The sequence below is a fragment of a genome, unplaced genomic scaffold (assembly GCF_019419815.1).
Source record: "Pyrus x bretschneideri cultivar Hongxiangsu unplaced genomic scaffold, Pyrus_bretschneideri_v1 Contig37, whole genome shotgun sequence".
NCBI classification, from domain to species: Eukaryota; Viridiplantae; Streptophyta; class Magnoliopsida; order Rosales; family Rosaceae; genus Pyrus; species Pyrus x bretschneideri.
Window position 1 is genome coordinate 2,928,070 of NW_025999690.1, and position 16,969 is coordinate 2,945,038.

Sequence of the window (16,969 nt, forward strand, 5' to 3'; positions counted from 1 at the left end):
TGCTCTACTTATTGAGATCTTCATTTCTATGAAGTTTGAGGATTTTTAGACATAGTTGATTTTTCTGGTGAGTCAGAGGTGGCCAACCGCCGCGTACAGCGGCATGTGGGTGAGGCATCCCCTAACTTTTCTAGGCTAAATTTGAGTCTCTAATTCTGTATGTGAAGTCTGATTGATGAATTTTAGCCGTTTGAGCCTAGTTCCATTAAGGTCCGCTACTTGATTATTATAGTAATCGATGATCCGACCAGTTGGATTGTCACCACACTTTAGTACGTTATAGTACATAATTTATGAGGATCATAGGAACTTACGGATTGGGAATCCAACGTATGGATCTTCCCGAATCGGATTTGTTAGTTCATAAAATAAAACGTTGACCGCCACTGGAATTTGCAATTGGCGAAGATCCAACCGTTGGATCGTAATGAACTTTAGTATGATGTTTTAGAAGCATAATGTAGATCTTTGGAAGTTACGGATTGGAAGTTTGAAATGCGGATCTTTCGGATCGAGTTACATAGGGTTGTGGACCCTATCATTGACCTTTGATTGACAATTGACTTTTGGTCAAGGGGTTTCAAATCATTCTAGAACGTTCTTGGGGATGTGTTTTACGTAAGTTACGTGTTCTATCGATAAGAATTCTAAGTTGTAAATTAATATTTGTTCTAGGTGACGATCGTTCGTGACGCCTTGATATTCGTGCTAAGGAGTTGTAGCGTGGATCTCAAGTTAGTGGGTCTTTTTCCTTTTTATAGTGTGTGTGTGTGTGTATGTGTATGTGTGTACACCTTGTGGTTTTCCAGAAATATTTTAAATTGATTATGCCTAGCATGCCATGATTTAAATGTGTTATATTTAAATATTGCATTGTGATGAGATTTGTGGTTATGTCAAATGATCCTACGAGGCGCAAGTAAGTTCAAGTGAGTTATTATGTGATTGAAATGGTTGAATTATATGAGCATGCATACATTCATTTAGAGCTCATCATTGCTGCACCCAGGTGTTAGTGCCCCCGCCCCAGGCCAGGGCACAACCTTTACGTGGTTGTTCACCTCCTGCACCGCACGCTTGTCTTGAATCCAAGTTAGGTGCTAGCTTGTTGTACAAGTTGCATTAGGTGACTCCAACTCATACGTGACCCGCACATAGCGCTAGCTTTTATGTGATCAGTAGCACTAGAACGTACATACTGACACCCAGCCTGTCGTACTGGTCACACTAAGTGACTCCGACTCAGTGACTCCGACTGGCATGTTAGTTTAGACTGATCTCATACCTGGCTTACATTTATTATTGCTGAGATATTATGGCATGGCATGCTTCTGTTTTTACTTGCACCTGTGCATTCATTTTTCATACCTATGTAGTATTATTTTATGGAAACTATACGGATTTTACAGCAAAGGGTTATAATGCTTTCAAAAGGTTTTTATTTTTAGGCCCACTCACCCTTGTTTTTCACCCTTCCAAGTTCTAGTGGCAGAGTTTTCGTACCGACGTGGATTATTAGTAAATTTTGGTGTAGATGATTACCATCGATGGTATAATTCTCACCCTATTTTGCTATACCGTACTTATGCTCTGTCATCATGTGTGAAATAGGTTCATATCCACTCACCGCGCACTCTTGTATTTAGGCACTTTTAGGTTTAAATTTATTCACATCTTCCACATCACTACACTTTGTGGTTTCATCACCCTCCAAGTGTCGGTCAGCACAGCTCAATTCGGAGTCCTAGTGGACATCCCAGGTTCGGTGTGACAATGAGCCTCCATCTCATAGTCGCATCTTCTAACTTGAGCATTTGTAGGTCTTTGGGTCACGTTACAAAAATCATTTTTTTCTTATTTCTGTAAAACTAAGATGTCGTTTGAGATTTTGTTTTTAGTTTTTTGTTTTTGGTTTTCAATTTCACTTTTTTAAAATTAAAATCTTGTTTGCTAACTACTTTCAATTTTTAGAAAAATTTCTCAAGGCTAAATTTTGAAAATTTAAGAGGTGATTTAATAACCATTTTGTTTCCAGTTTTTTGTTTTTCAACTTTTTGAAAACTAAAATCTTATTTGGTAACTACTTTCAGTTTTCATAAAAATAAATATGAAGACTAAGAAGTGAAAACTCAAAGTCCTATTTTGAAAACTTAAGTAAGTTTTTAGTTTTGAAAACCAAAAAAAGTTACAAAACAACATTTCAATTTTCAATTTTCAAAAAAGTGAAAATTGGAGAACCAAAATCTGAAAACTGAAAATGAAATGGTTATTAAACAGGCTATAACGACCCGGCCCTGAAATATTTGTTTTATTTCGGAAAATAAATATATTGGTGATAGGCCCAAACTAAACTCTTGTTTAGTTAACTTACCACTAATCCCAATAAATCACTTTAATTTCATGAACCCTCACAATAAATTTATAACCAACATTTAGTTATCAAAGCACAAGGATAAAACTCAAAGGACAAAAGATTTACCTTGATTAATTAGCTACCCCTAAATGTGTTTCTTTATTTATAGGCCTTGTTTCCATCCATGGTCCATAATTACAATTTCTATATCAAATGCACTATTTCTTTTCACACTTTGTCACCACCTTCCTTTATAGATCAAATCCCATTCTATTCAATTTATTCTCGAAGTATTTAATCTCACTTATTTTATGGTTGCATCTAACGTCTTGTTAGACTGCCTACGTACCCTAAACAAGGATCAAGCTATTTGTAGTTCACATTCCAAAACCTATTTCATATTCTTCACATTTTAAAGTAACTAACACTTCATAAATTAAGTCCAAATAATTGATCCACATCAAACATATTATAAATCTAGACTCAGAACATTGTAATTAGCTTAAAAATAGCAATATCATCATCTTAGCCACGCACCGCCATAAGTGTCGATCGGCCGTCTAACTCGCCGAAAAATTCAATTATTTTTAAAAACTCTCAAAAATTACAGAAATGAAGATCTCAAAGAGTAGAGCAAACTTTATACCTGTGGCCAAGTCCACTTTGACCTGGAAAGGCTCCAATTTGCCTCGAACCAGTCGGAAACCCTATAAATGGGTGACTTCGATCCTTCATCTCAGGTGTTCCGCCGCCCCTCTAGTTGTTTGGGTTTTGTTTTTGACATCTAGGGGAGGGTTTTAGTGGAGGAAATTGTATGAAATCATTTCACAATTTATGGATTTTGGGCAAAGTCTCCTACGGCACCCATTAGGATTTTTGTACCAAAATACCATCAAATTCCCTCAAATTTTTGGTGGAACTGGAAGAGATAGGGCCAAGATGATGATTGGGAGCGGTTTCTAGGTCCAATTCGTCGAAAATTTTGACGAAAAACGGCGAGGAATCGCCAGCTTGTACAATTAGGTGTCACGGGTTAGACTCCCGATCCCCCATGTCTCTTTCTCTCATTTCTCCTCCCAGTCACACACGTCGACATTTTGCGAGGCTTGGAATGTCATTGGCATGCCACGATCAACATTTTGCGAGGCTTGGCATGTCATGGCATGTTAAGCGAGTAGCATGTGAAAGCAATCCCATGATGGGTGACCCACGGGGAAGTTCTCGTGTGAGTTCCCAGAAACAAAACCGTGAGGGCATGGTCGAGACCCAAAGCGGACAATATCGTGCTACGGTGGAATCGGGTCCCTCAATTTTAATTCAATTATAGCAATGGTCCTTCCAACATAACTCATTTTGATAAAATTCTAATGAAGTTGACGAAAATGACCATAGTTACACGTTTTGATAATAAGTTTGAATGGCACGAAGAACATCAAGTGGCTTTCACAAAAATCAAGGTCTCTTTTACCATGCCACCAGTGCTAGTACCACCTTGTTGCGGTAGGCCTCTCAAACTATACATTTCGGCAGCCGACGAGTCCATCGGTTGCCTCCTCGCACAAGATAACGATGTTGGGCGTGAACAAGCTATCTTTTATCTCAGCCGAAATCTAAATTCGCTAGAGATCAATTATTCACCCGTCGAGAAACTTTGCTTAGCTTTGTTTTTTGCCGCATCAAAACTTCGGCATTACATGCTCCCATTGCACAATTCATGGCTCTAGATTTCTAAAGCCTTCTAAATGGAAATAAAATTACCAAAATAGCCTTGATTTTATACATTAATAACTCTTTCGTTAAAACTTCGTTTCATGAACGGTTTTCGCCTACGTGTTCATGAGATTGAGCTCTACTCAAAATTATAAATTGTGACCTCAAAAGGTCTACGGATTTAAATAATTAATTCCTAAATTTCAAACTTCATAACTAGCTTAATTTAAAACTAAACTTAGGTGAATTAATATAAATTCTCGATTCTTTTCACATATTCATAATTTTGAATATTTCAATTCATATATTTAAATTTTTCAGGGCATGACACAGGCCCTAGTTTTTTGTTTTTTTTTGTTTTTTACATGTTTTTTAAAACAAAAAACTGAAATTTTGTTGAAAACCAAAGAATGAAACTCAAGGTCAAATTTTGAAACTCAAGAAAGTAGTTTTCAATATAAAAATGAAAACTGAAAGTAGTTGTCAAATAAGTTTTTCAGTTTTTAATTTTTAAAGAAAATAAAAAATGAAATAGTTATCAAATGATCTCAAACAAAATGGCTTGAGTTTTTCATTAGACTTGACGTTTGTGTTGTGTTTCCCGTATTCATATTGTTATTGTGTTATACTCGATATCTTAAAGGATCGTATCATGTAACACCAGTTAAAATGAACGAGTAATATGACCTGACCCAAATTTGGCCTGTTAATATTAAGGGGTAATATGACTTGACTGTTACCCGTTAAAGAAAATAAGCCTAATACCCCTCCTGGTGTAGTCAATTAACAAATTTAGTCCAAAATAATTTTCCATTAAATATCTGGTAATGCAAAGGTAAAACTGTACTTAAGGACTCCGTCACTGAGGGCTCACTCGTCAGCCCCAAATGAATATACACGCAGAGACGACGACACCCTTTTGATTCTGCTTTCAATTCTCACAAACCCCATTTCCCAAATCTGACTAGTTCATCACCCAACTAGGTTTTTTCACCTCAATTGGCCTGAACCCAGCTGTTTCGTTGGATCGGTGCGTTATTTAAATTATTTAAGGGGAACTCGTCTCAGGTTTTGCATTGTTCTTAAGAAATTAATTTCTGGGTTTAGTATTCTAAATGTGGTAAAGTCTAAAAAAGTTGTGGTCTTTAAGCTGATTCCTGCTAGATTAGGGGTTTAATTGGTGGGGTCTAATTGAATTTTGTGGGATTTGGGATATAGCCGTAGGTTTGATTTATTGGATCTGGAAGGTACTGAGGCATGCTTTGGAAGTTTTAGTAGTGAGTTTGGTAAAATAGATTCTGATCACAATGTCGGCGATGAATGTGGTTTTAACGGACAAAATGCAGTTTCCTAGTGGTGGTGGCAGTGCGGCCATTGGAGGCGGCGAGATCCCCAACTCTCCAGTGGTTCCATAGGAGCGTGATGAACATCTGGTAAACCATATAGGATTACCTTGTCATAAAAGACAAACAGGAAGAAGAAGATGCATACATCAAAGTACATTTTTACCCTTGCATTAATGAATATTTAATGTAAAAATTGCATTAACAAACATTTAACGAAAAAAAACATTTTTGAACTAAATTTGCTAACAGACTACACCACAAGGGTTTAAATCCTAATTTTTTTTTTTTTTTTAACCACGAGGGCTATTATCTGATTACCTTATCACCACGAATAACGTTTGTCCGATTAAGCTAAGAAAAATATATTTTAAAACAATAAATAATTAAATGAAAAACATAATAGCAAACTAGTATATACATACCATATTGTCTTATAAATATTACTTCAAAACATAAAAACACATTTGTCTCACAAATATCACATAAATATTAATGAATGTAGAAGTGTGGAAAAAAAAATAATATATATATATATATATATATATATATATATGAAAGCTGGTAATGACAAGCTATACAACTTTTGTGAAGGGCTCAACTTTGAAATTCGCCACTATAATGACATAAACTACAGATCAAAATTTAACTGTTGATTGTTGTTTACATTTATTCTCCATTCTTTTCACTGATCTTGTTTTCTAGATGCCCTGAGTTTTTATTTAACATTCTTGCCATGGATATAAACATTTCGATTAGATTATAAATAAAGTCTATCTTTTGACCTAAAAAAAAAAAAAAAGATCTTTTAGGGGATCCAAGAAGAAGAACGATTTAGACCGTTGATATTGCGTTCAAAGGTTTATCGTTAATGAAAATATTGCTCGAAGTTTATAAAATCTCTAGGAATTATATAACATCGACTCATATTTTAGTTAATTGTAAATATTTGAACATGATATCAATGGTCAAAACCTCTTGTTTTTTCTACATACACTAAAAGATCACGTTTTAAAAAGAAAATCTAAAAACTGAAATTCGGTAGAAGAATAAAGCGTAAACGACAATCGACGGTTAAATACAAATCTAAGGTTTATGGATTATGGTGTCGGATTTCGGAGTTGACCCCTTCACGAAAGCTGTAAAACTTGTCGTTATGAGTGATTGCATATTTTTTTTTACATTTTTCACACTTCTACTATAATTATTATTAATTTTACACACAAATAAAAAAAAACACAATTAATGAGGGTTTGGAGGGTTTTAAAAATCTAAATGATGTAACTATCGTTTATGCGTGGAGGATGCAATCACAAGCATTTATATATTCTTTCACATTTTTATACACTGGTACATTAATTATTATGAATTTTTATTTATTTTGAACTTCCTAAAATACTACTCACGAGGGTTTGTAGGGTTATAAAAGGTTAAACAATGATATATTATCTCAAAACGTAGAGGACGTGATCACAAGCGTTGGCATATTTTTTTTCACATTTTTCACAATTGATTATTGTAATTTTTTTAATGTGTTTGGTATTTGTAAATTACTTTTATATTTATATTTTTAATGTGTTTTATAATATTTTAATCTCACTTTTAAGAGGATAAATCATTTGAGCATGAGAGTAAAACAATTTGTTAGGTCTTAACTACAAAATTGAAAGTCAGTTTTTTTTTTTTTTTTTTTGTTATACTAATACAATACTAGTTGATTTGAATTTTGAACAACAAGTCAAGTAAAATTTATTGTCAATAATAATAGTAAGAAACTTTCATAATAAAAACAAATTTTTAACTTATATAGAATATTAGTACAATAATACGTATTTAATATACAATATATACACTATGACGGTTGTATTTTATAGTAAGTTTTTTTAGTAGTTTAACTTTAAAATCACAAAATATTTTTTTGCTTAACGGGTTGAAATAGGTTACCCACAGGTTACCTATGCACAAACCCGTTAAGGACATTATTAATGGGCCACTCAATAACGACCCATTTAATTATCGTCTTGACCTAAAATATGTTATTTTCGTGTAGTGTAAAAATGTCTAGTTTTCATACCCTTTCGTAGTGTGGCCACATTCACTTAATTTGTAAGGAAAACTAATGAAAATATCTTCAAAACTTTAAATTTTAACAAAAAATCATCCTATAACTTTATTTAATGATAAGAATAAAAAAACAAAAAAAAAATCCTAATTACGTGCGTGCAATTGCATAGCGTTTTTTCCCAGATTTTGTTTGGTTTGGTGTGCTGGTGCTTTTTCCCAGCTTATGTATTTGCTTCTATGGAGTTTTTTTATCCATTTAAAATGTATGCCGCAACTTTTTTTTTTTAAAAAAAAAATATATTTATGTGGAGTGAGTGATTGATGGCAGGAGAAGGGGGATTCATAAAAAAAAAAAAAAAAACCTTGCAGAAGGGTTTTTTTTTTTTTGGAAGAAAATAAAAAAGCATTCTTAGGGAGAACTTGGGGAGTTCATTAACATAACATAAGGAACTCCAAAAAAAACTTTGAGTTGTGAACCATATGAATTTTCAATTACCTCCAGTTCTAATTGGTTCTTTGTTTGATTAGAAAATATAAAAAATTGAAAGAGTTTAATGTAAAACATTGGATCAAGAAAAAGATACTATTTATAAAACTGGACCAAGAAAGAGACATTATTTATGAAACTGTATCAATTACTATACACAATTTATGAAACTGGATAAAAAACTAGATACTATTTATGAAACATGACCAAGAACTATAAATTATATATGAAAGTGGACCAAGAACTAGACACTATTTATGAAACTGGATCAAGAATGAGACACTATTTATGAAACTGGATCAAGAATGAGACATTATTTATGAAACAAGACCCAATAACTAAACATTATTTACAAAAGTGAACCAAGAACTATGCACTACTTATGAAACTGAACAATAAATAGCGTAGTTACGTTTAGTTTCATAAATAGTATAGTGTTCAATTTCATAAATAGTATTCAATTTCATAAATAGTGTTCAATTTCATATATAGTGTAGTACTGTTTCATAAATAGTGTCTGTGATGGATGCGTGCTGTGTCAAATTTTTTTTTTTTTTAATATTAAAATTTTGTTATTTTCATTAAAATTTAAGTTTTTCTGTCCTCTTTATTAAAAAGTCAAGGGTTTTTCATTAAAATTTAAGTTTTTTTATTAAATAAAGTTATAACATGATTTTTTATTAAATTAAACCTAACCCAAACTCTTTTCATGAAAAACTCTCTAATTTGTAAGACTATCTCCCATAGAGAGGCTAACTAGGGCTAGAAAAAAATCCCGAATTACCCAAACCAAACCGAAAATTCCCAACTTCAAAACCAAAAAAATCCCGAAATAAAAAATCCTGAAAAGTTCGGTAACCCATACCAAAAAAATCCTATGGATTCGGTACAGGAATTGGGACCTGGTTGGTAAATGTTCGGTAATCCCTAACCGATTTGTATACATATTATACATTTATTTATCATATATTATATATATATATATTAAAATAAATTGTAATCGTTGGATAAAAGACCTTACTCTCTCTAATCTCTCAAATGTGTCAACACTCCCTCTCTCACTCAGACGACCTGCACTCTTTCTCTAACCTCTCAAATATCTCTGCACTCTCTCCTCTCCTCCTCAGCTATGTCAACAAACTTTACACTCTCTTTAATCTCTCGAATCGTCTCTACACTCTACTCTCCTCCTCCTCCCTCTGTGAGCAGACTCAACAAGTCCGACCGACCACCACACCTCTATGACTCCTCCATATTCTAGATCCAGGCTTCCATGGTTCCAGCTCGAACGACCTCCAAACCAAAGCTTCTCTGATATGATAATGAAGGTGTCCAAATTCATGAAATTATTGTACCTTGATTTTGATTTGGATTCTAAATTTGAGAAGGTTTTGAACTTTCAATTTGGAGATTTAGAATTAATGAAAATCCCCTTATTTTAATTACTGCTTGATATCTTTGTATTTGGCTTTCTGCTTTTGAATATTGATCGAGGGCTTCTTCGATCGTTGTATTGTTGACCCTCTGAATTTTTAGGGTTTGTTTGCAAATTTGGGATTTGGGATCTACGTTAATTCGACCTTCTAAATTAGGACTGTAGTCATTCCCGATTCGGAACAGAAAAATCAAAACAATTTCTGGAATCCCGAAATTCGGGAACACCAAGATTTTAGTACGGTTTCAGGTTTTAGAATTGCATCCCAAAAGGAGTCAGTTTGGGATTCGGATTTTGGGTTTCGGTTCGGGATCTTGACCCGAACCAGCCCTAAGGCTAACCGTTCAAAAGCCAAAAAAATGGCAAAGAAAAAAAAAGTTACAAAACTACGAAGTGGGAAGAACTCAGTCAAGATAAGGCTTAGTACTGGATAGAAGACGAAATGTTTCATTAAAAGAGACTGGATAAAAGATGAAATGTTTCAATAAAAGAGGAAAAAAGTTGGGAGAAGGATTCTCTGTTCTTTTCTTTTTTTTTTTTCTTTCCTTATCTTCCTTTTTATTTGAACAGTAATGATTAAACCACGTTAACATTTTATATTAATTTTTTATAAAAAAAGAAAAACAAAATAAATAATGTAAGAAGAATGAATGAAAAGTGATAGAAAAAAGATGAAAGCGAATTCTAATCCAAAAAGTTAGATGTTAAAAAATCGTCCGAATGGGGACCCTGCTTTTTCTTTTTGGGAAACAGAGGACCCATGCTTGTCTGTCAGTTGAGTATTATTCCTCTGCGAAGACGCCGGTATGGCCATTTATTCACGTGGGGCAATAATTCATGCAAGAATATTATGCTAATTAAATAAAATAAAAATGTTTAAATAAAATAATATTATGCTAATTAAAAATGTTTAATTTTACCAAAAATAAAAATAAAAATGACTTGATAGCCATCCAGCTAATCACATAACTTGATTGTTAAGCTATTTGAATTATTCCTGGCTTCGAGTTAAGGATGGTAAGGTAAGATCAAAATATATTAGGACCATGGTCTTCACCGACATAACAAATTTAATAATGTAACATTATGTATACCTAATGTGAGAAAATATAATTTATTCAGCATAGTGATTTCTTTGAATATACTTTATCAACGAGGGCATGTTCGACTTTGAATTTTTTTTCTTTTTCAACAAACGATATTATATACGTTAAGAAATGGGGAGTGGGTTAAGCCTTACAATGGCTTGTCATAATATGTGGTTCAACTTTGTATTTGGCGAGAATCTAACTTAAAACATCTCAATTACATGTGAAAAGAAAATACCACTAGATTATACTGGTAGAAGTAATTAGGTTCAGTGTTTTGTGCAAATGGATTGGATTTTATATATGGATCTAAGAACATAAGTTACATAACATGTTGTTTCACTTGTTATTTGTTGCTATCTAAGAACATAAGTTACATAACATGTTGTTTCATAACATGTTGTACTGGTGAAACCTCTTTTAAAATTGGCAAATAAAAATATTATTAGAGAAGTAATTAGGTTCTGTGTTTTGTGCAAATGGATCGGATTTTATATATGGATCTAAGAACATAAGTTACATAACATGTTGTTTCACTTGTTATTTGTTGCTATCTATACAATATGCTAATAAAAAATAAGTTTATGTGATATAATTCAAATATTTATTCCGAATACATCGTGAATTTATTAGAGAGAAGAACATACTAGACCAAAGCTACCACACTTCACTTCACTAATTGTATAAATAACCCCATCCTCCGTACCCAACTCGATCACTCCCCTCTTATCCTCCTCCATGTTCTAAATTTTGTACCCATTTTTTTCTCTTTCCCTATTCCAATTGACTATTTTTAGAATGGCCAAAATCAAAGAGTTTTTGACCAAAATGTCCGAATCGGGCAAACAAATATCCACAACCAAGAAAAACAAGAAGCTTTTCATATCCCTTTTCGCAACCATCCTACTTGTCGGCGCCGTCGTCGGCATTGTCAACGGAGTCAAGTCCTCCAAAAACAACTCCGACGATGAAACCAATGAGGCCTCCCACGCCATAGTCAAATCCTCATGCAGCTCCACCCTCTACCCTGAACTGTGCTTTTCCACACTTGCACTTCATCCTGAAGCCTCCAAAAAGGTTTCGAGCCAGAAGGACGTGATAGAATTGTTATTGAACATCACGACCACGGCGGTTCAGCACAACTTCTACACCGTCGAGAAGCTGCTGAAGTCCGGGAAGAATAAGCTCACTAAGCGTGAGAAGGCGCTCTTCACGACTGTTTGGAGAACATTGATGAAACTCTCGACGAGCTTCACGATGCTGTGGAGGACCTCCATGAGTACCCTAATGAGAAGACTTTGACTCAGCATGCCGATGACCTAAAAACTTTGATCAGCTCCGCCATTACCAACCAAGAAACTTGCCTTGATGGGTTCTCGCACGATGATGCTGATAAAAAAGTTAGGAAATTTTTGTTGGCCGGTCAGGTAAATTTCTCATAATCTCGATACTTTGTTGACGAAAAATGGTCGTCCAAAAATCATTTCGCTATCTTTATGTTTATGTACTTTTCGACTTCTCGATATTTTGTTAATTTTTGTATACTGTATGTATTTTTGGACTGTCAATATGCATTTCACTTTTATTTTTCGCATAATTAATTTCACCTGACATCAATATTTGGTTACTATTTTTGTGCCAATGTTTCTGTGTTTTTAGACGGCCGATATTTCTGCTAACACCGTTACTTAATACATTTGGTGTGTCACTCAGGTGCACGTAGAAAAATTGTGCAGTAATGCGCTGACCATGATCAAGAACATGACCGATACCGACATTGCATACGAGATGAAAACGAATGTGAACCGAAAGCTGAAGGAGGATGTGGTGGACGAGCATGGGTGGCCGGAGTGGCTGTCGGTGGCAGACAGGCAACTGCTGCAGTCGTCATCTGTCACACCAAATGTGGTGGTGGCGGCAGACGGAAGTGGGAACTACAAGACGGTGTCAGCTGCGGTGGCTGCCGCGCCTGAGAAGAGTAGTAAAAGATACGTGATTAGAATAAAGGCCGGGGTTTATAGAGAAAATGTGGACGTGCCGAAGAAAAAGACCAACATTATGTTTATGGGAGATGGGAGAAAAAACACTATCATCACTGCTAGTAAAAATGTGGTCGATGGCAGCACAACTTTCAACTCGGCCACGGTTGGTAAGTCCAATTCTTTGAGAAATTTTTAGTTGTGATAGGAACACGAATGGTACATCACGTGTTTTTATGAAAATGGTGAAATTTTTATTTTTTAAATTATTAATTTTTTAACACACATATCTCACCATTTATATAACGACATGTAATATATCATTCCGTGTAACAATCACACTGAAAAATCTCTCCAATTCTTTATTCTTTTTAAATTTCCAAGTCTCTAGCTTTTATAAAACAAAATAATAATTCAATCTTGTTCATCGGATAGAGATCCTCTCCAAATCTCTTCCTTTTAATCCATCAAATCAATGAATTCGTGTCATTGAAATTTGATCAAACGGTTACAAATAAGGGCCCACTTTAAAAGTTATAATAATTTTAGCCATGAAATTAAATTCAATGATACGAATTCACTGATTTGGTGGATTAGAAAGAAGGGATTTGAAGAAGTTCCCTTTCCTTGTTCATCATTCTCTGCTGTTTTTATTTTTATTTTATGGTTTTGATTTGTTCAATGTATATTTGGATAATTGTTATTTACGGTATCCTTCTGGCGGTTGTGTTGTCTATAACAATGTGGGTTCCATGCAGCGATGTATGTATGTACCCATAGGATGAGAATTTTGTCCTGAACTTCTTTACGGAGATCTTAGGAATCCTAACATCTTAATCTTTCATTGTAAATCGTACGGTTAGTTTTCATTAGGTATTATTTATATTTGATTTTAAATAATAAAATTCAAATAAATTCTGAGCGCTTGATATACAATAAATGACTTAGATGTGAAGATTTATAAGATCCCCACAGTTTTAATCCCCACAATTGCCAGTTAGTGTAGTGAGTCTAGTGACTAGTGAGTGAGCCGAGTGGGTGACAGAGTGGGATACGCCTTCATAAATTATGCCATATGGGCCTCTTTTAAAATTTGCACTTTCTACATCTTATAAGTCTAGTGATTAAACGATACGCCACTTTAAAGAGAGCATACTATTCTAATTAATTTAATTATATATAATTTTACAAATGCATATAAGTTTAGTAATTGCTCGACTTTTGTTACGTATGCTAAGTTATAATTTAAATAGGTAATATGTTTCTTATAGTAATGAACTAATTTCACGGAGATTTAAATTTGACATTTGCACTTGCATAAAGTTAGTTGAACTGTCTTGATGATTGCTAAATATGTCTTCATGTACAGATGTACAGTTAGCAATCTTATCTGAATAGTGAAAATTAGATGTCACTAAATAAAGTAACGCATGTATAATATGTTATTAACTTTGTCTAAATAATATTATGAAAAAAGTTTCAACTATTAGGACATGTTTGCTTAAAATGAACAAGGATATGAAGGATGAGGATATGAAATATTGAGTATGGAATAAACAATCCCTCTTCCTTGATAATACACATCATTTTAGGGTTTAGTGTTTGGATATGAAATACGCACTTATTATTTTTTTTTTTCACTCGTTGCAAATCTTTTCCTTATAATTTATAAATAAACATGCCACTTTGTTACTTAAGATTAAATTGTACCATTTTTCCTCCATATTATATCATCTTGAGAAATACTAAATGAGTCTCTCTGACATCTCATAGTTTAATGTTAATTTTTGTACTAATGTAAAAAAGCAATGTTATTCATACTATGTTTTTGTATTACATTTTTCATACCATCTTAGGTGACATTTGATGTTGACAGTCATATCATTTGAATTAATTAGATTTTTAAATTTAGTTCATTATTTAATAAATTAATAATTAAGAAAAACTAGTTAATTAAATGATGATTGTAGTATACAATTCTCCTTCATTTTCTTGGATTTTGCAAATTTTTCAAATGATGTGACTGTCCACATCAAACACTACTTGAGATGGTATATAAATATAATATAAAAATATGATATGAATAGCATTACTCTTCTTTGATACTTTCAATGCAAAGTTGCAAACACATATGCGCACTCCTGTACTTTGGATGATGTTTGGGTCCTGGTCCTGGGCTCCTGGTCTGCTGTTCCGAAAATAGTGTCTCCTTCCTGTCTCATTTTTATTTGTTTGACACGTGTCATACCATTTAATTCTAATTTAACTTTATTAACTTTTACTAAATTGAAAAAAAAAAAAGTAATAAAAAAAATAGCCGAAACAACTCCCCAGTTTCCAGCCCACGCCCACCCCCTCCCCCTCCCTTACTCGTCGCCAGCCCACAGCCAAAACCCCTCTCTCACTTGGCTTACTTCAGATCGCTGTTTTAATCATATTAGTTGAAGAGTCGAGAGGCTTGGGACAAATCTCTCTGGAATTTTCAAACACCAATCTCTCTGAAATCTTCTAGATCTGTCATGAAATCCAATGCCGTCGGCATCGTAGTGGCAGTGGGAAATCGCCACTGCCATCGCCGCGATGCGCCGCCTTGTCGTCGTCGGTACCAGGTTTCAAGTCCACGACGGTCAAGTCTTGAATCTTCTGACTTACAAGAACACGACTCACACCATTTTTACCATTGCTCGATTAGGGGTAAAAATCAATCCTCCTGCAAACGCCCTAGAATTTTTTGTCAGATGATGATTTGGGGTCAATTGTTTTGTGTTTTTCAAGGACCGAGGGGACTCTACGCTAGGTTTAATTTACTTTCTTATTATTTATGTTTTTAACTTATTAAATGTTAACAGAGTTACGTTAGAGTTAAGTGGTAGTACACGTGTCAAACAAATAAAGAAGGAGACATGAATGAGACACCACTTTTGGGATAGCAGACCCAGAGTCGGGTCCTGGGCAGTACTCCCCATGCATGTTTTTTGTTTGGCCGTTGCCCGTTGGCTTGTTCGTAGCAGCAGAATCATTATGTTCTATTGATGATTGTTGTCCCCCTTTTTCAAAACAATCATCAGCCATTTAAATCGTAATCAGAGCAAATATTTTTTTTGTTATTGCCTTGGATTGCACTTGCCCATGTTGATATATTATGTTCACAGATGAAACAAACCATTAATTACGTACACTGGTTGAGATTGAGAATAATCTACTTAAGCATTGTCGATCTTGCACCTGCGTTCTCATGCATGCATATGCGAACTAACGTAACATGTCAAATATCTGATGAAAAACGTAAATATTTATGGTTGCAGCTGCTGTTGGTGAGAAGTTTCTAGCGCGAGACATAACGTTCCAAAACACAGCAGGTCCATCAAAGCATCAAGCTGTTGCTCTAAGAGTAGGGTCTGATCTCTCAGCATTCTACCGGTGCGACATTCTTGCGTACCAAGACTCGCTCTATGTGCACTCGAACCGCCAGTTTTTCGAAGGTTGCTTGGTAGCCGGAACAGTTGACTTCATCTTCGGCAATGCTGCTGTCGTGTTACAAAACTGTGACATCCATGCAAGAAAACCTAATTCCGGCCAGAAGAACATGATCACTGCACAAGGCAGAAGTGACCCAAATCAAAACACCGGCATTGTGATCCAAAAATCGAGAATCGGCGCTACATCCGACTTGCAAGCCTCAAAGGGCAGCTTTAAAACATTTTTGGGGAGGCCATGGAAGGAGTATTCAAGGACTGTGATCATGCAGTCAAGTATAACGGATATCATTGACCCTGTTGGGTGGCATGAGTGGTCTGGCACTTTTGCCCTCAACACTTTGTTTTATGGAGAGTATGCTAACACTGGGGCAGGCGCTGGGACTTCGAAAAGGGTGACGTGGAAGGGGTTTAAGGTAATTACAAGTGCCACTGAGGCTCAGGCCTATACGCCCGGCAGATTCATTGCTGGTGGTAGTTGGTTGAGTTCTACTGGTTTTCCATTTGCTCTTGGGCTATAAAATGTAAATTTTAAGCATGCTTTGTTGTACTGTATTCTTGTGAGTCTATAAGTTCGCTTGTGTTGGGTGAATGTGATGTCCGGCCTGGATTGTAGTAGTATCACTTAAAAACTACCATCTGTTGGTAATCAATAAGAACATCTATTGTTTTCTGCCCAAAAATTAAAGTAATGTAGTACAAAGGTGAAAATTCTTAGTGTGGATTTATTGAATCACATAGTTGTGGCAATGTGCCAAAACTATCCTAAAATCAAAACTAGTCGATAGATTACCATATCCTAATATATAAATCCAAATTCAACTGATTAATTTTGTATTTCATGTCATGTTTCACCCGTCAAACCATTAACTTAAGAAACGTATGAACAAACTAACAATGATTATAAGTACATGACAAGTTTTCACAAATTCAAACATCCCTTACAACCTTCAATAATAAAGACTACAAGTTGATAAATAAAACCTAGCTGCTATAACAAATAAGAAAATAGTCATCAACTTCTGCCTTTGTCC

At 34.6% G+C, this 16,969-nt stretch overlaps 1 protein-coding gene across 1 annotated transcript; it reads left to right on the forward strand.

Moving 5' to 3' along the window:
* The first annotated feature begins 11,197 nt into the window (after positions 1-11,197).
* On the forward strand, positions 11,198-16,605 carry LOC125468327 (pectinesterase-like). Its single transcript, XM_048563967.1, is given in 4 exon segments — positions 11,198-11,681; positions 11,684-11,907; positions 12,194-12,629; positions 15,765-16,605. Coding segments are annotated over 4 exon segments (1,755 nt in total). The 5' UTR covers positions 11,198-11,278; the 3' UTR covers positions 16,457-16,605.
* Positions 16,606-16,969: the final 364 nt, after the last annotated feature.